Source organism: Astyanax mexicanus, chromosome 22 (genome assembly GCF_023375975.1).
Source record: "Astyanax mexicanus isolate ESR-SI-001 chromosome 22, AstMex3_surface, whole genome shotgun sequence".
In the NCBI taxonomy this organism is placed as follows: Eukaryota; Metazoa; Chordata; class Actinopteri; order Characiformes; family Acestrorhamphidae; genus Astyanax; species Astyanax mexicanus.
Genome location: NC_064429.1, coordinates 5,448,035 through 5,468,038, shown reverse-complemented (window position 1 = coordinate 5,468,038; position 20,004 = coordinate 5,448,035). Strand labels below are relative to the sequence as shown.

General features: G+C 35.9%; 3 protein-coding genes across 4 annotated transcripts; all 3 read right to left on the bottom strand.

The window, feature by feature from the left end:
- Positions 1 to 4,880: 4,880 nt before the first annotated feature.
- Positions 4,881 to 5,832, bottom strand: zgc:153409 (PLN00035 family protein). Its single transcript, XM_007238121.4, has one exon. It carries the CDS (start codon positions 5,695 to 5,697, stop codon positions 5,386 to 5,388), a length of 312 nt encoding a protein of 103 aa, XP_007238183.1. The 5' UTR covers positions 5,698 to 5,832; the 3' UTR covers positions 4,881 to 5,385.
- A 592-nt stretch (positions 5,833 to 6,424) lies between these two features.
- Positions 6,425 to 7,035, bottom strand: LOC103029339 (histone H2B 1/2). The gene has a single exon (XM_007238120.4). It carries the CDS (start codon positions 6,973 to 6,975, stop codon positions 6,601 to 6,603), a length of 375 nt encoding a protein of 124 aa, XP_007238182.1. The 5' UTR covers positions 6,976 to 7,035; the 3' UTR covers positions 6,425 to 6,600.
- Positions 7,036 to 8,316: 1,281 nt separating this feature from the next.
- On the bottom strand, positions 8,317 to 19,940 carry LOC103029030 (lysosomal membrane ascorbate-dependent ferrireductase CYB561A3). 2 transcript variants are annotated; one of them, XM_007238119.4, is made up of 6 exons: positions 19,869 to 19,940; positions 16,400 to 16,594; positions 13,152 to 13,360; positions 12,482 to 12,636; positions 8,990 to 9,158; positions 8,317 to 8,682 (listed from the first exon to the last, which is right to left on the bottom strand). In XM_007238119.4, exons 2-6 carry the CDS (start codon positions 16,584 to 16,586, stop codon positions 8,659 to 8,661), a joined length of 744 nt encoding a protein of 247 aa, XP_007238181.1. In that variant the 5' UTR covers positions 16,587 to 16,594; positions 19,869 to 19,940; the 3' UTR covers positions 8,317 to 8,658. The 2 variants fall into 2 exon arrangements, with proteins under 2 accessions (XP_007238181.1, XP_015458173.1); XM_015602687.3 differs by lacking the exon at positions 19,869 to 19,940 and adding an exon at positions 17,780 to 17,902.
- Between the last annotated feature and the right edge of the window lie 64 nt (positions 19,941 to 20,004).

Sequence of the window (20,004 nt, the reverse complement as noted above, 5' to 3'; positions counted from 1 at the left end):
TGAGAACCTTATAGACTCAACAGCCGCGCGGCTGCTCCCCAGCAGCGGAGAGTTGCCTTCAGATGTGTTTTCTGACTCGGAGAAACGCGATAATTTCCACGTTAAGCGGCCACGGATTTTCACGGGACCCGCACGGATCGATAGCTGACTTCTTGGTCTTCAAATCCGCTTCGTGGTTCGCGGACTTGGGCCACCGGCTCGGCGTAAAATGGCCAAAACGTAGCCAAATCTGTATGGAAACTGGATGGGAAATATCGTACTTCCTCTACTCTTTTAAAGATTATACGTCAAATTTCGCCACGAAAGCTGCACAGTCCGGTCAGCCGACGTATAAAAGACTCTATGCTTGAGCTTTACGTCGATTTTAAGAAATTAAATCCTGAACAGGAGGACTTTTAACCCATTTTCGACAGCCGAGGTAGCACAGCTCCTCGCTGTCGCCATTTCAACATCCCTTAATCTCATAGATTCTTTCTTTAGCCATCGTACACCGAGTACGACATATTTTGTCAAACATTTCGACAGAAAATGGCATTAAATGAGCAAAAAGCTCCAATTTAACAGAAAAAAATGTGGGAGGCCACAGCGTTCAGTAGTTTGTGAACTATGCAGGCTAGCTAGCATTGACAGTATGGTGCCTCTAATGCTAGTCGTGGTGGCTCGCTGTTAACTCGCGCTTTAGAGGTAAATATTGTTGAAAATGCAGTTTTTCGGTTGTTTTCTTTGATTTAAACATATTACAGCAACGTTTCACTCGATATTCACCTCCAACAAGCGCTCAGTTGAGTGTAAAAAGCTTTTAAAACACTATTTAGCTCGACTTAGCTTAGCCTCTCACTGAAGGCTGCAGTGCTGATGCACACAATAGCCTCATTGAAGTTACTAGAACTCATTTCTAAAGCTTGAATCTTTAAAATCTCTGGTGATCTTGTATTAAAACGGGGATTAATCTCGTTATTTACCTTATATTGTGTTGATTTTGCTGGAAATGTTCAGTTATTAGCCTTTTTAACAGTTTTGAACAACATTTACACTGTATACACAGCCTGCTGTGCCCCTCCTTTCTGTGTATAGCAGTAAACAGCCTATCTAATGGCATGGTTCTGGTTTATATTCAGAGCAGCTGGACTTTTTAAAAACAAAATACTAAATTACTTTTAAAATTACTAAAATACATTTTCTTTTAATTTATTTACAAATACGTAGCTGTAGTTAGCTAACACTATAGGACTGCATGTGTTCTGTGATGAATAAAGAAATGAGTGATAGTAGACAACCTAGATGCTGTAGTAATAAGTAATATCTTAATTTAATCCGCGTAGGCCTACTGTAGATATTATACCAGATAATATTAACAGCTAGCTACTAATTACAAAAATAATGTAACACAAAACTATAGGGGAAAACTATGTTTTACACTTACTGCACAGCACTATATATTTCTGGTCAAATATAATCAGTCTAACCATTGCACTATGGGCAAAAATGTATGCTTATGTGGAAATATGTTAAAACAGACAATAACAAAACAAAACATAAACTGAGTGATTTAATGAATCTTGCTTTTAATAATAATTGTTAAATGTAAAATTTGAAAGTTTTTATAAATCTTGTTAATATAAAACTTTTTTAATCAGCAATTTATTTTCTCATTTAAATGACAAGTAAAATACTCCTACACAAATATTGCAACACAACATTACAGATTTTTTTAGAATTACTGTACAGAAGAAAAATGGCAGTTATTCTATATATATGTTATATAATCATTCTAACCATTGTCCAGTATGCATTAGATATTGCTAAAGTGCAAATATGTACTAAAACGAATTAGTTAAAAATTAAAAAAGACAATACATGACAAAACATGTCTTGTATTTTAATAAAACAGTCTGTGATAACAGCATCATAATTGCATCATCTTCATTTATTAACAATAAGGATGATCTATACAAATATATACAGATATAATATATGCATTGTTAGAATTAATTAATTTTTGGGAAAAAATTACAGAACTACAAAAAATTTGAATAACCTAAATTACCAGGATCAGGCCAATTTATCTTCTTATTTTAATGACAAATAATCAATAATATTCCTAAAATTACATAGTATCTTAACTACAACACTACAGTCATATTACAAATAAAACAAATACATATATGTATATATATGTTTTAAATATACAGCATTATACCTGCTAACAGTGCATACATAATCAATCTAAACATTGTGCAATGTGCATCAATTAATGCTAATGGGAAAGCTAAAGCAAAACAAAAATAAAAAAACAAACATTATAGTTTTAATTTTTATGTAAGAGCACGTAATATTAGCATAATAGCTTGGTTGGCCAGTTCTTTTTTTTAATTGCAAAAAGCTAAAATAGCCATATTGTCTCTTGCATTTCACAGGTTTAACATAGAATTTGTTTAAATTAGCAACTGGATACCAGCAACAGGTTTTGATTGGCTGAACTATTATTACAACAACAACAACAAACAAAAACAATGCTGTCTAATTTTAGAAAGAGTGTATTGTCTGGCAGGTTAAAAGAGACTTTAATATACATAAATATATCATACATACATACATACATACATACATATGTTAGCTTTATTAGCTTAATGCTAACAGTAGGTTTTGGTCAGTCAGTGTCAAAAATTAAACAAATAAATAAAAGTAAAAAATTAGTCAGCATGCATTTTTTTGCAGCTTTAATGAGAGGAGCTTATTTTAAATTCCAACATGTTTGTTTTGGATACAGGCTAATTAGCTCAATGCTAACCACCTTGCTTGGTTGACTGTATTGTTCAGAGATTACAAAAAAAAAACAATGCAGCCTAATGACAAAATAAAAACATGAGAAAAATAACGAATCTTTTTGATTATCTATCTTCCTCTTGATTATGTACCAGAGGTTTTCAATTTGGTAAAATCAAAGAAACTCAAAGAAAATCATTTTTAAGTGTATCTAATTTTTTCCTTGAAATCAAAAGACTGATGCAGACTAACTAACAAACTCATAAGCAAATACGGTGGTATATTTAATCTGTTTAAAGTTAGGAGAATATTTTAACAATTAACGTGTCTGTTTTTGAATAACCAAACTATTAGCGTAATGCTAACATCACGTTTGGTTTGGCTACATTATTTTAAAAACAACAAACAAAGCAATCATATAAATAAATAAAGAAACAAACAAGCATATAAAAAATAATAAATAAAATGTCCCATAAAGTAATTTAATCCCCAAAAAAAGGAAAAATATTAATTAATTTATTTTTTTAAATAAAAATAAAACAAATAAAACTAGTCATCCTTTGACAGGTTTAAGGGGAAAGTGCTTATTTAATAAGTATAGCTAATAAAGCTAGTTAAATTTTATATAACTAATTCTGTAGAGCATAATCGTTTTGTAATAAAAGGTTGATTAGCTTCATGCTAACACCAAGTTTCATTTGTCTAAGTTTTCCACTAATTGTGAAAACAAAGAAAATAAAATACACAATATAACACAATTAGTTTTAAGTTTAACTAAGCAGCTTTAATGACAGTATTATATAATTACAGCGTGTTTGTTTATTAGCAATAAACAATGATAAAAAAAACTTACACAGATTTAATATAAATTGTATGATTTGATCAATCATGTTTACAATCATATTAATCAGACTACAAAAATAAAAATCCCAGAATTAGAAAAATTAGCATAATCGGCATAATAATAATTATTCATTATTATGCTGAATTAAAATTAAACATTTTTATGACTTAGATGTGAGGAGGCTGTTTTAAAATTTAACGTGTCTGTTTTGATTTAACAAGCTAATTTTCACAATGCTTATTATCTTTTTGTTTAAATGCAGTCTAGATATACAATATATGTACTTTAATGACAGGATTATAATCACATCATATTCAATTATTAACGTTATCACTTGTATAATTTAATCAATCAACACAATTTATTATGCTGGGATAAAAGATAACTTTTTTGATTAATATTTATTTAGCCTCTTTTAACATTTATCGTGGCTGTCTTGGAATAAAAGGTTAATTTGCACAATGCTAATTATCTCTTTGATCAAACTCAATCAGCCTAAACAATGTGCAGGGGTCATCAGTTAATGCTTTTGTGGAAATTTGTTATAAAGCTAGAACAATCAAAGCCTAAACAATGCCATTCATGAATTTATGGAAATGAGCTTTGAGCTTTTAAAAACAACAGCAACACACACACACACACACACACACACACATATATATATATATATATATATATATATATATATATATATATATATATATATATATATATATATATATAGATATATATATATAATAGAAATATATATAGATATATATATAATTACAGCATCTTCTTTTGTTTACAGTGATCAATGTACAATCATTTATTTGAACTTGTATGATTTTAAAAATCAACACAGTTCAAAGTTTATTCAGAATTAAAATAATTTTTATGATAGATATTTAATTAGTCTGTCCTAATATTTGACGTGGATGTTTTGGAATAACAGGTAACTTGCATAATGCTAACTTTATTTATTTAGGGCAGTTAACCTAAAAAAAAGTGCAATGGACATCAGTTAATGCTTGTGTGGCATGTTATAAAACTAAAAACAAACAAAATAATTTGGTTTAATAATTTTGAATTTATTATTACTTGTATTATTTATTATTTAATCTCAGAGATTTACAGAGCCTGTTTTAACATTTGATGTGGATGTTTTAGAATAACAGGTTACTTTGTATAATGCGGATTCTTTATTTTTATTATTATTAAGGGCTGTCAGCCTAAACAACCTGCATGGGGAATCATTGTTTTTGTAAAAAACAAACAAAAACAAACAATATTTTCATGAAGTAGCCTTTAATGACAGTGTTACAATTACAGCATCTTGATTTATTAACAATTCTGATAAAGAAACATTCACCGATTTATTAATAATTGTATGAATTAATAAATCAACACAATGAATTAAAATGTTTACAATGACTAAGATTTAATTATCCGGTTTTAGCATTGAAAGTAAATTATTTGGAATAACCAGTCTGTTAGCAAAATGCTAACACAATTCTTGTTCATAATTCGTTTAAATTGCATCGTGTATGCAAATTATCTACATTAAAACTGAATGCAGAAGCATGTTTGTATACGTAAAATATACAGATTTTTTTCCCATTATGTTTTTATTATTAAAGCTGTTGAAAAGCCTACCGTTAAACATAAGGCACAGAGGGAAGCTTCCCTGTGATCTCTATATGCTGGATTTTGCTCTTTTACAGATTATGAGGGCGGCCCTTAAAAGAGCCTTTGTTTAGTTGAGTTTCGGGTTCAGCGGGAGGTCCGGGAGAGCTTTAGCCACCGAAGCCGTACAGCGTGCGGCCCTGGCGCTTCAGGGCGTACACCACATCCATGGCGGTGACGGTCTTCCGCTTGGCGTGCTCGGTGTAGGTGACGGCGTCGCGGATCACGTTCTCCAGAAACACCTTCAGCACGCCGCGGGTCTCCTCGTAGATCAGCCCGGAGATACGCTTGACGCCGCCGCGGCGAGCCAGACGGCGGATGGCCGGCTTGGTGATACCCTGGATGTTATCGCGGAGCACTTTCCGGTGCCGCTTGGCGCCTCCCTTCCCCAGCCCCTTACCGCCTTTCCCTCGGCCGGACATTCTCGCACGGAGTTCTCGGTGTTGTTGTTCGTCAGTAACGTAGTAGATGAAATAGCGCCGAGCGCGCACGTCGGGAGCTTATATACACAGGACGCGGACCTAGTTGAAATCAGACACTGCACGCTTGGCAGCGTGCCAGCGATACTGTTGTTTATTTGAAACTGGGATTTTTGAGGGTTGTTTTGGATTTATTGTGATATATTTGAGTATTTATTCGACTGGATTTATTAGATTAATCATAACAACGTCAAATCATTGCTAATTAATGGTGTGGCTTGCTAATTTTACAGCTTATTGTAAATGTACACATGTAGATAGTATTGTAAAAATATAAAATACTAAAAGTCTTATATAGGGTGAATGATGGGTGGTTGGTTTTGTGGTATTACAGCTCCTTAACGTCCTTATGTCAATAACTCTTATTTACGAGTTATGTATACATCCTATATGTGTGTATTTAAGTATATGTATATCGTTGGTGTCTAATAAAAAAAAAAAAAAACAAGTATATCCATTTTTGACGAATTTTAGTTTTCTGCATAATTTGAACACACAAACTCACCCTTACACTGTAACAGTTTTTTTAATGGACTCATAAAGGTTCTACAATATTACCTGAAATAAACTCTTTTTAACATATATATATAGCTACTGTAGTATTGGTGCAGTGATGCCAACCGAGCTTGTGCCAAATGTATAGGCCAACAACTTCAGTGCTAATTCAGTGTAAGATTCAGCAATTTAATCACATACCACATACATATATATTATATTAACTATATATTACATACAATTTCTTTTAAACAACAGTACAGAACATTGTGCTCTTTTATAGTGTGGTGGGCGGCTCTTAAAAGAGCCTTTTGGGGTTAAGCTGGTCAGTCACTGTGGTGGTCGTCTTCTCTATTTGGAGCTGGTGTACTTTGTCACTGCCTTGGTGCCTTCAGACACGGCGTGCTTGGCCAGCTCTCCGGGCAGCAGAAGGCGCACTGCGGTCTGGATCTCCCTCGAGGTGATGGTAGAGCGCTTGTTGTAGTGAGCCAGGCGGGAAGACTCTCCGGCGATTCGCTCGAAAATGTCGTTGACGAAGGAGTTCATGATGCCCATGGCCTTGGAGGAGATGCCCGTGTCTGGGTGCACCTGCTTCAGGACTTTGTACACGTAGATGGCGTAGCTCTCTTTGCGGGTCTTCCTGCGCTTCTTGCCGCCCTTCCCGGCGGTTTTGGTCACCGCCTTCTTCGAGCCTTTTTTCGGCGCGGCTTTAGCTGGCTCCGGCATCGCGGGAAAGCTGAGTTAAAATGCGAAGAAACGAGAAACAACGCATAACTAATGCTAAGCAAACGTGTTTATATACAGCCCGCATGCAAATCCTGTAAGACAGCAGCGCTGCGTTCTGACAGGTCCAGGTTTTTCCTCTTCATTCCTATTGGCTGCTGCCTCGTCCTATACCAAGCCATGCTGAGCCACGCTGTGCTGGAGCAGACTGCTGTTTTGACTGGTGCTTTGGCCCCCCTCCCTCAGCCCAAAACCGGACTGAACCGGTTTGAGGAACAAAGACTCATGGAGAATTAGTAGCTGGGTCATGCAAAGCAGAGATGATACGCAGCTTATAATAATTTAGAGAGAGAGAGATCCACATTTAGGCTTTATATTATAGTATTTTTATTGTATTGTTTCACATGAACATAACTGACACCAACAAAGCTTAAAGATTTGACCCACATTTGATGCAAATAAACATTAAAAATATATTCTCTTCTCTTAAAAAATGAAAACAATAATGTCAAATGCATCATTATTAAAATACATAAATATATTGGAATATTTTGGATATCTGTATCCAAAATTACAATTGCTCTCCAGCTGTGACCGAACATATACATCCTTGATGTTAGACTATCAAGCACTATCTTCATCTTATTATATTGTGCTCTCATTTCTGCAAGCTGCAAATGTTTATAACATATAATAAAGGAGATGCAAAGGAAAAAATAAAGGCCTCAATTTCAAGACAGCAAGTTATATATTATATTCTCTTAAATAAATAATCGTCTCTCGGTTTTATGAAATGTGTGAATGTGTCTATGAAATGTTTTTTCTTGGATGCTTTAGACACTTTTATCCAAAATGTCCATTGCTCTGCTGCTGTGAACTAAAATATAACTAAATATAACTAAAAATAAGATTCCAGATGTAACTTATATGAGGATTACCTTAGATTATTATATCTACTATCATATATTAACAAAATTGCATTAATTAAATTTTAGTAAGGACCTAAATAGAAAGTTAAATGTAGAGAAGCTAAGCCATTTTATTGTAAAATTATGCATTTATCTATTTTTCTGTTTATTGTCTTTTTTGGATATGTTGGATACTTCTATCCAAAATTACATTTGCTCTACTAGTGTGGCAGAATATATTATAATTTATTAAATATATGAAATACATTATATTATATTATTTTCTCATTGCCCAAGCTGAAGGCATTTGTAGCAATAAAGAAAATGTCTAATAACAAATGATAGATAATTAGCCTTTATTAAAAAAAAATGGATTATCCACTTATTTTTTCTCTATTCTTATTTTATTTCTATTCTTTTTTTGTACTTTAGAGATTTCTATCCAGAATTACCACTGAAATTTCCATGAAAATACCCCAGATGTAGGATCAATAAGATTACCTTTTACATTCTTATATTATATCCTCTTTTTATATTATTTTCTTCATTTTCAGAGCTGCATTTATTCATTATGCTGCATAAAAGAACAAAAAGTCTAATTATTAAATGCTAGAAAGCACATAAACTCCCTGCAGAAATCCTGAAAGGCCTAGTGAGTGTCAACTCATACATGATGTACAAAAATAGATACATCTATATTTAAAAAGTGACGAAAATGATGGGACGGAGCTTTTATAAACATCCACCGAAGTCCAGTCTGTAAACACACCTCCAGGGGTCAGTGTTCGTCCGTTCTTAATGACTGGAAAGAAAAACACAAGAAAACAAGTAGCAGTTAGGCCTATCACCACACTCACACCACACTGACCTGGTTTATTTCCTCTCAGGCCTTCACTGCAGTGCTACAGTGCTACAGTGTAGCCTAAAAATAGTGGCTATTAAGCACTGTGAATGAGATGCACTGGATTGAAATAAATATAATCTGTTAAACTAAATAATAGCATAAAACTGGTACAAAATAAACTGCTTTTGATCATAAACTGCTTTATTATTGTAATACTGTCTAAAACAAAGGCACCATGCTAAATCTTTTGTCTGTAGACACCCACCCTATACTCCCCCTCCTCGCTCCTTGGATCCGGACGTCTCCAGCTCTGATTGGCCAGGATTTTCAACACAACCAAAGCGAAAGCGACGATGACTACTCCCAGAGAATTGGCCAGCACTGCCTCTGCAGGCAGCTCGGCGTAGGAATGCGTCCCATTGGTGCTCTTCTTTCTAAAGGAAGGAGCCAATCACAGAGCAGGTTCTGTATGAGGACAGTGTCTCCCAGAGAGTGTTCACAGAGAAAACATACAGCAATGCAAAGTGTGCGGAGCTTCTTATCAGATAAGATAATAACCTCAGGCTGTCCTCTGCGTGAGACAGTGTTTACATAGGATTTGCATATAATTCAGGCCTACTGTTAGAAATTACACCCAGTGTTTAAACAAACAAACTGTATTATAGTGTAGATAAATGATTACATTGTGAAGAAACTCACTAACAGTGCGGTTGATATAAAATGCTCTTTACCTAGTCAGAATTACCACCATAATATCCACAGTAGTGGTGAATCTTTCTTTTAAATTAAATTTTGAAAACATTTTAGTAATTTAGCAATTTTTTAAATAATTATAACCTTTATTTTCCTTACAAATAACACTGCACTCCATCACACCCTTCTGGATGCTATTTTTTGATTATGAGTGTAATATCAGGTGATGCAGAGGCGTGATTAAACCCACAGTACTGCAGAAGTGAAGCTGGAAAAAAAGAAAAAAAAACACACCTCTGATACAAAAGTCAAAAGTCAGTCTGACAACAAGAAGCTAAGTTCCTTGTAGATAGTGACAACAAGCCATGTGATGCATCATATGACCAGGAGGAAGCAAAGGACAAAGAGCAATCAAGCATGATGAAACTATGACGCAATGATGATTGTTTCTACTCCCACTATTATTATTTTTAGGAACAGTTTGTAGTTGTATAATAATTACAGACTGTAGTTCTGTATCTGTTTCACACGACTTGTGCTGATTGACATCACCCAGGGAGTCATGAGGGGAAAGAGCTACATTTATTCCACCTACCCAGAGAGAGCAACACCAATTGTGCTCTCTCAGGGCTCCAGCAGCTGATGGCAAGGTGCATGACTAGGATTCGAACCAGCGATCTCCTAAACTTAGTGGCTGCGGTTAGCCCTCACAGAAACTATCTATTTAAGGCATTTCAAACCTGACAACTTTTTTTATTCATATTTCCCCCAAGAATTATGTTAAATGGGCAAATTGACATGACATCGCTTAAAAATTAATTGAATTAACTAAAACAAAATTCTGTGATTAATCATAATTAAAATTATATTATTTTAATATTTCCCTGTATGTTTAGGAGGGAGGTAGAAATAATAGTGTAGTGTGGTTTAGGTATCACAAACTTGAGCCTTTTTTTTACCGTATTACAATATATCTAGTATATAACTATGATGATATACTTTGATGCTTATTAAAAAGAATATATTTAAAATCTGAGTTACTGAGTTTACCTAAGATGGAGGTGTTTTAGTGGAGGAAAAAAACTAGTGTAGATGAATAGACAGAAAGAGGGACAGAGCAAGTGAGAGAGCACCTGAGAGTCTTCAGCACAGTGACGGTGTGTCGACAGTTAAGAGGAAAAGGAAGCGTGGAGGAAATTAGCGGATGGCTAATAAGTAACTGGCTGGATTAGCATTTGTGCTATCAGAACATAAGTCAGCGTAGATAAACAGATTGGCCATAAACAAACTCACTCAAGTCCAAGACGATATGCATACTTTTGAACATTTTTGGATTCATACAAACATACTAGGTGGTCAAAATGCGTACCCATTATGAAAAATTCGTACATTATGGCAGGTCTGCAAATAGTGCAGCAACAGATTTAGATCTTCTGTCTCTGACTTTTTCTACAAGGTGGTGCAGCTGTAGGCAGGAGTGTGTAATAGAGTGGACTAGCAGTAAATTGTAGAACTATAAAGTGCTCCTCTGTGCTCAGTGAAGCTGACTAAATGAATAATGTGTGTAGAAACTAAGAGTAAAGAGTAAATAGAGTAAATCTATATTGTTATTTATTTATTTATTTACCTTTATTTAACCAGGGTAGTCACATTGAGATTAAAAATCACTTTTACAAGTGAGCCCTGGCCAAGACAGCAACACAAAAACACAAAATCAACTAATCTACACCCTTATAAACATTTGTGACAGATGATTTAAATTCCTTCAGTGAAATAAACTGATCAAATCAAAATGTTTCTGAAGATTATTCCAAGTTGAAGGTGCATCATAACTGAAAGACTTCTTCCCAAATTTAGACCGAACAGGAGGAATATCCAGTGTTATATAACTACTAGAGCGTAAATTATACAGAGAACTGTTAAAGCTCACCTTCCGTCGTTTTTTCTTTCATTTTAAAATGTCTAGTTGTGGTCTCTAGTATGAATGAATGACATGTGAGCCGTTTTTGTAAAAAAAAAAGTGCTCAGGTGTCTCTGTATAGCTCTTTTTTAATGGACTGTTTTAGGGGTGTGTCCAAAATGACCGGATTCCAGCTTTGCTCATGAATATTCATACATGCAAACAGCATGCAAATATCTCTCCTCTGATTGGCTAGGAGCACTGCGACGCCCCTCCACCACTCTGCCGCTCACTGCCTCCCACCTCCTAACTGATGAGCGGTGATGTTGCGTCGCTTCAGCTCCGCCTCTGGGAGTTTCTCGAGCCAAGGTGGGCTGGTCTGTGAGTTTCTGCCTACGTAGGCAGAAAGATAATTCAAAATTCACCCGTTTTTCGGAGGGGGGAGGGGGGATTTCTTTGCTTAGCTCCTGCAGACAATGGGGGCTGCAAAACAGTTTAATGTGCAGGTGTACACATTCAACTCGGAGAGACCTACTGTATTCCACAAAAAAACAAGAAAAATCGGATTTTCGCGGAAGGTGAGCTTTAAGAAATTGGCACTTGTTATAAATCTCAATGCAGAATGATGAACAGAATCTAATGATTGCAGTGTCGTCTTTGGGGCAAGTCTGTATATTATATCCCCATAATCTAAAACTGCTAAAAAGGTTGCTTTAACTAAATTTTTCTTAGCCTGTTGAGTGAAGCAAGAACGGTTTCTAAAATAAAATCCCATTTTCAGCTTTAGCTTTTAAGTGATATACTCAATATGTGTTTTAAAAGAGAGTTTGTCATCTAGCAAATAAGTATTTATAAGATGAAACTAATTCTTGTGTACATATTTGAGAGACATGTAGGTCATGTGTCAGATTTTTGGAAAACAGCCTATATTTTGTTTCCTGATCATTAAGGACTAATCGCAGATCATTAAGATTATGCTGAAATGTCACAAACGCTTCCTGTAAATATGAAAGGGCTTGTACTGGTGAGGAAGCACAGCTATAAATAAAAACGTTTATACATTTTACTGAACGCAACCAACCCAATTGTTTCTGGTGGTCTGGTTCGGCTGTTGTCAGGCATGATGTCGAGTGTTATGTAAAGGAATGATTTGTTTTCACTTACAGAACAAAAAACAGCTTTTCGTTGATGCCTGAGATGCAGGACACCACGCTGAGGACCAGGATAGTGGATCCCATCCACACGTGAGCAGGTTTAACAAAGACTCTCAAGGCCATCGGAGAGCAGGGCAGGAGGAACGCTCCAAAACCTGCAGCCCACTGAACCCAGGAGGAGAGAACAGACGCACAGTAAAGAAAACTTTTATTAGACACACCTATTCTTCTCATTCAATGTGTTTCTTTCTTATATGATTTTTTTTTTTACATTGTGAATTTAATATTTAGACATTAAAGCTAAAGTGTTGGACAAACCAGAACCAAAAATGTGTTTTGGGGAGGGGGTAGTGCACTATAGGACCCTGTGGTTTGGCCTTGGCATTTTCCCTAATGGCTTTATTTTTTACCATTACATTACTTTTACTTTTATACTTTATGTAGTTTTAAAACCAGTACTTTTTTAAACACTTTTACTTTTACGTAAAAAGATTGAGTTTATACTTTTACAACTTCCACAGAAGCATTTTAAACTCTAGTATCTATACTTCTACCTACAGGGTAATGAATGGAGACTTTTCTGGGAGCAGATGGGTGCCAGCATTTGTCATTTAATGCAGGTTATACAGCCCGTAACATTATAATACAGCCAAGATGAAACTATATATTACTATGCGTACCTGCATGGCGAACAGGACGGTGGTAGTGATGCCCACCCAGCTGTGCAGGGAGTAAAGGTTAGGAGTGTTTCCAGCATTGTGGAAGTCGAACACTGCACACAGGCCCACCACGGCGAAGATCAGAGACAGCAGCAGCAGACCGGCGTGCAGCAGCTTCCACGGCAGCTTATTCTGACCCCAGGTCAGCGGGATACGGTACACCACGGCCGCTGGGGAAAACGGAGAGGAGGAGTAGAATAAACCGAACTGATTTTAATGACTGGGACTAGTACTGTACTCCAGAAAGAAAAATCATTGGTTAATTTAATACTAGTGTAATATGTGAACCGATATTTTACAGGTTCCTCTCAGAGATACTATAAAACCATAGCACAGCCCAAACAGCTGGAATTGTTTAGTATAAGAGGTGTTTTTAAACCAAATAATAAATATTACTAACTTTTTCTTTTCTTAAACATCAATGTAATAAGTCAAGATATTTTACTTGGCGTAAAATCTAGAAAAAAAAAATGCTTTAAATGACTTCCCTGACATGCCAAAAGACCAAAAGTACATATCGTCGCTGTCCAATGAAAAACACTTCTCCATTTTTGTCGATTTTAGTTTACTACATAATTTTGAAAAGACAAACTGTCCCTTACACTGAGCCAAAATGTCTTGGTAAACGGACCAATAGAAACTCTTCAAAATGACCTAAAAATAAACTCTTTAAAACCTAAAAAAGGTTTTTCTCTCTCATGTAAAGTTGCTGTTTTGGAGATAAGTGTTTTTCATTGGACAGCGACGATATGTGCATCATGAAATATTACCTCAGGACAGGGCATGTATTTTCATACATAAGGTGCAACAGATTATAAGGAGCATTTTTAAGCAACAATAGTAAGGAACAAAAGTATCGCCATGTTTCCCTTCTAATAGGGAAGCTGGGGGAGGCACCTAAGTAAACAAAAAAAGAAAAATACAAGTCAAAAGAGTGCTGGATGTTAATCTACAGAGATTTCTCTCCTGAAAACTGTTTATATGGGTGAGTAAAGTGCTTTTATTTATTTACTGTAAGCTTAGATTTCCAATATTGTACCGCAGTTAGCAGCAGAGCTAGACACGGTTAGCAGTGCTTAGCGCTAGTAATTGCCGCCCTACAGAGCTACACTTAGGAACCCTGAGTGTTCTGTTAACCCAGGGTGCTATTCGCTAGTGGTTCGTCCCACATAGCTTGTTTTAAAATGGTAAACACGCAGATTACAATCCGATATACTCACCTCTGTATGCTGAAAGAGACAGTGCTGCCGTTAACGGCTAATGCCAATACTGCTCCAGTCTCAGTGCTGGAGAAACTTCACTAAATCTCCTGTATAATGCTGTACTTCAGTGGAGTGGCTTTACTGCTCTTCACAACCTGACTGGTAGAATTCATGCATAAGGTGCACTGGATTAAAAGGTTCACTGTCTGTGTACTGTACGGTGTTTAAGTTTAGAGGTGCTTTCTTGGATATCAGCTTCTCAGTCCATGGTGATGGTAAACTTCTGCAGCTTTAAGATAATGGCAGGCCTGGGCCTTGCTGGATTTCCCCTCTTAGGTTTTACTGGTTTTATTGTTCCTTTTTCTATGTAGAGTTTCGTTAACTCCCGTGTTCTCGTTCCTATCGCCCTCGATGTTTAGTCAACAAACACAGAATATTATCGTGCAAATCTGAATCAAGAGCAATAACTTCAGCTGGGAAGAGGTGGCCATATATTACTAGCACTGTTTAATTAACATCTATAAACTAATAAATCAATAAATAATCACACAATCAGTTGAAATGCAAGCAAAAAATATATATATGTAGTGGGTTTCAAAAAGGCCTATACACCAGCATGGGTCAGCGGAATGTAAATTGATTACGAAGCCCACACCTGTATAAGTTGTGAGGTGTTATCTTGTCAGTAAGGTAAAACACTGGCCAGCGTGCTCATGGCAAGGCAACGTGAATTTTGGGAGCTGGATTGAGGCCTGATAGTGGGTGCAGATGGATGAGATTTTTCATTTCTATAGTTCGTCATTCCTCAATCCACAGTTTTACATGTGACAAAATAGAAATAGCTGTTAATATAATTTAAGTAATTTATGAAATATTTTAAAGAAATAATGTTATATAATTGCATAAGGAACACACAATCTAACATTATTAAACATATTAATCATTTATAAATGAGGAAGTAACCCAAGAGCTATATTAATAATATTATTCTCATTGTTTAATAACACAATAGCAGTGTATGTATAGTAAATATACATGCGGCTGTGACTCTCAAACATTTCGACATTAAGAGTCGTTGAATTTATTATTTCAAAATGTTTTACTATTAATGTTGCTAACTGCCGCCGCATTTAAGGTGGAATGAAAACTAGTTAAATGTGAGTGAATTATAAATGTACTAAAAATGAGACTTAACTTGTTTAACTACTCTACCAGGCTCTAGTAACAAAGACACAAAAAAAATGATGTTTGATTACGTTTAGACTAAAACTACAGCTCAATTTGGAACTGCTGCTGGAGTGGCCAGATTTATTTAAGGTGGAATTTAAGGTGCAAGGGAAAACTCAAAGGCTATTGTGTTAATTAAACAAGAGTGGGATATAAATATACTCTTGTTTAACTACTCTATCAGGCTCTAGGAACATAAAGTAAGCAAAAAAATACATTTTAATAATAGAGTTGAATCAGTTGTTGCAGCCCTAGTACACTTCACAGAAGGCATTATCACTCACAGTGGACAGTGCAGTGCATGAGAATGATTGTGACCGGCAGTGTCTGGCTAGAAGTGTCCATTAGAAAAGACAAGTTCTGGCAGAAATTCAGAAATAACATCCACATACAATGAAGAAGATCCCACACATCCCACATATCCCACAGGTCAGTGTAGCATTCATGAGTTTAGCTTTCCTGAGATATGGCAAAAGTCATGGGACACAGTGCTAGTTCTTGTCCCATAACATCTGGCATGTCAGTGTATTTGTCTACGTGCAATTTCTGTAAATAAGCAAAATAATTACATTTATTACACACTGAAATATTAGTTTGGTTGGATTTTAACTAAAATTTCTCGATACTGGTTAATCAAACAGATTTTTTAGATTATAGAAATGCACTGAATTATTACTAGTGTGAACTGAATTGAACTGAACTTTTTTTGAGGTCAGAGACCATAAAATGCACCTGTGCTGCCTACATACACACAAGCTATAACACTATAAACAGCCTCACCATTGCCGTAAAGCACCACCAGCCCCAACACCATCAGCACGGGGTGCCAGTTAAACTGCTTGGCTTTGTGGTCCCATGCAAAGCCCCCGCGGTAGCTGGAGTTCCAGTAGACCACCAGCACCACGCACACCACACTCAGAACCAGGCACAGCAGGTGGGCTGTGTAGAAAGCCACTGTGCCTTTCATTGTGAAACCTGGAAAAACACAGATGAAAGAAATGAAACCTTAACAGCAAAGACAACTCAATGAATACTTAGGTAGAAACTGTGGTTCTCTCTACTTTACCGGAGTTATTATTTTACATTTGACTTTTTACTTCTACTTCTTACATTTTCACACAATTATCTAAACTTTCTACTTCTTACATTATAAAAATAGCTACGTTACTCCTTTTTCATTTCAGCTCGTTTTCATTCTGGCTTCTTATCATTCAATAAAACCCCTATCCAGATAAATCTCTCCATCCAGATAGAGTGAATCTGATTGTGATTGGATGTAGAGAAGTATAAACATATACCATTCCGACTCTCTATTGGGTGTCCCACCTGCACACCCGAACAGGAGCCACATGGAGCCTAACTATCCTCTCTCTTTCTGGATTGGTAGGATGGCCCTTCCTCTCCCCCATCACTCATCATTGGTGATGCTAGTGAGTGTTAGGTGGCACAACTAAATAGGTATTTAGAGTAGGGCTGGGGAAACTTAATGACATAGTCAATGTCATTGATTACAGAAGTACGCCAATTTCATAATGTAGAGCCAGTTTAAATCCTGGATCATGTCGCTTGCCATCAGAAAAAAACAAAAGAAACAAAAAAAAAATCAATAAATGATTAAAAATAGTGCATTCATTAATGTAATGAAGGACCAACAAACACACAACAATAAAAAAAAATCTGGTGAATCAACTTAGTAAACTAATAATCCTTAGAATAATCGATAGGGAAAAATAACCATTAGCTGTAGGCTTATATTAGTGTTCACCTCCAAGCGTGTTTATGTTCTATTGTTTTGTGTTGGCAGCAAAAGAAAAAAAAACTTGCAGGAGTTACCCAGCACTGAGTGCATCACTAGTGAGAGGAAATTGGAAATTACCAACATTAAATAAAGGAAAGAAAACCCTCAACTACAACAACTGCTTTTACACAATGTATAAAGGTCATGTGTATACAGTATCTGCACAGGCCTATATTTTCTATTTGCATCTTTACACCACTAGCATTCACAAACAACATAACAGCTTCCTGTACAAACCAATCAACTATCACCATTATGAAACCAGCACTCCACTTTCACACTTCACTAATCAGTTATACTGGCTATATTTAGTAGATCAAGCTACAGACCAAGAGCCTAAATCTTCTAAATCCAGGACTTACCTCTCTGAAAGTCTCAGATAAATAAATCTGATCTGCACTGCTTCTGCAATATCACACTGACTGTAAGTCCTGAAGATCTACACGTATAAAAAGCAGGCCTCCCACTCTCACATGGGGCAGACGGTTCTCCTTTTTGTGACATCACACGGCAAACAGCCCCTCTGCGGTGATTAAAACCCCCTCCCTCCTGATTTCACTTCTTCTTTCCAGCACTGAAGCCCTCGTTCTCACTTTCATGTGAGGAGCTGAACAGGTGCTGCTGTGCTCCAGGCAACTGAATATGGAGCAACAATAAACCATTTTATGCTCAACTCTGTTAGACAGTGTCAACTAGGGCTGGACGCTACAAGCAAAATTTAAATTTAAATTTAATTTGGTTGATACAGTATAATTCTAATATCAATATAAATGATGTAAGCCAAGGTCTACAGTGTATATAATCATGCAATGAGAGAGCCGGAAGATACCGTGAAAACAATACATCACAATATTAAAAGACAGGGTTCTTAACCTGCTGATCACCACGTTAGGGACTGTAGGACCATCTTAAACCAGTACATATCTAAAATCAGTTTTTTACCATCTAAACCCAGCAAAGACCATCTAAAACCAAGTGTTCCCAGTTCTCTAAGTTATAACACTATTTAGACCCTCGAAAAAAACCCATCTTAAACCATCTAAAACCCATTGTAGACAATCTAAAACAAGCCTAGACTATCTAAACCCAGCTAGGAAAATCTTAAAAACTGTTTTCACCACCTAAAACCCATCTTACACAATCTAAAAAAAAAACATTTAGTCCATCTAAAAAGATTTTAGACCATTTAAACCCAGATTAGACTATCTAAAAACCGTTTAGACAATCTAAAACAAGCTTAGGCTACCTAAAACCCAAAATAAATATTAAAAGCCAGTATGACCCAGCTGGTCCGCCAACCTGTCCCACATGACCAGCAAGACAAGCCAGTCTACCATAAAAATCATATTCAGCAAACTGTAAGATAAGGCATGTCCATCATAACCAACATGGCCAAAATCAAATGTAACATTACACTGGTCCAGAACCAGTTAACTAGACGGTTTAGCAGTATAAGGTATGTTTTGGTCTCTAAAACCCAGCTTAGACCATCATAAACGAGTTTTCACCTTTTGAAAATAGTTTAGACCATCTTAATTCAGCTACCACCATCTAAAGCCTGCGTAGACCATCTAAAGCCTGCGTAGACCATCTAACAAGTACAGAGTATATATAACCAGTTTTGAAACCCAGTTTGCACACTCTAAATCCCAGTTTAGAGCCTCTACAAGCTTCTTAAACGATCTAAAAACAGTTTTCACAATCGAAAACCAGTTATACCATCTGAAAATCAGTTTTCATCTAAAGCTAAAACCTATTTTAGACTACCTAAAACACATGTAGACCATCTAAAAAGTTTTCACCACCTAAAACCCAACTTACACAACCAAAAACCAAGTTTAGACCATCAAATAACAGCTTAGAACATAAAAAATTAAAGTTTAATATCTTAAATCCAGTTTAGGTCATCAAAAATCCCTCTTAGACCATATATAAGCCGTTTTCACCACATAAAACCCATTTTACACAATCTAAAAAAACAGTCTAGATCATTTAAAACCCAAATTAGACCATCCTAAAGCCATTTTAGACAATCTAAAAACAGCTTCAACAATCTAAAAGCCCATCTTTGAGAATCTAAAATCCATCTTAAACCATCTAAAACCCAGTTTAGACCATGTAAAAACAGGCTCTAGCACCAAACACAGTCAATAGCATTTAAAACCATCTTCATGCTCTAAAACTGGATTTATTTAGCAGGATTTTTTCATTTTATTTCCGAATTAAAATAAAACTGAACTATTCGTTGATTTACACACTATAAACCCTGTGAGTGCTATTATAAAGTGTGTGTCTGTGTGTGTTTACAGCTCTGTAACTGCAGTAGTTATGGGGTTATATAGTTAGTTTACAGCAGCGCGGCTTAGAGACACAAAACTTTAAACCATAAAGTGATTAAATCCTTCAGGTAACGTTACTAAAATTCAGTTCAGTTAGTTCAATAAAACGCACCTCCAGACTCTCCTCAGCGCACAGCGGCCGCATCGTTAGCTAACTAAGCTAAGTAGGCTACATAACTTCCGCACTGTACCGCGGGGTGACATGGGAAATGTAGTTCTTATTCTACTTCCTTCGGAATTCTGGCGTT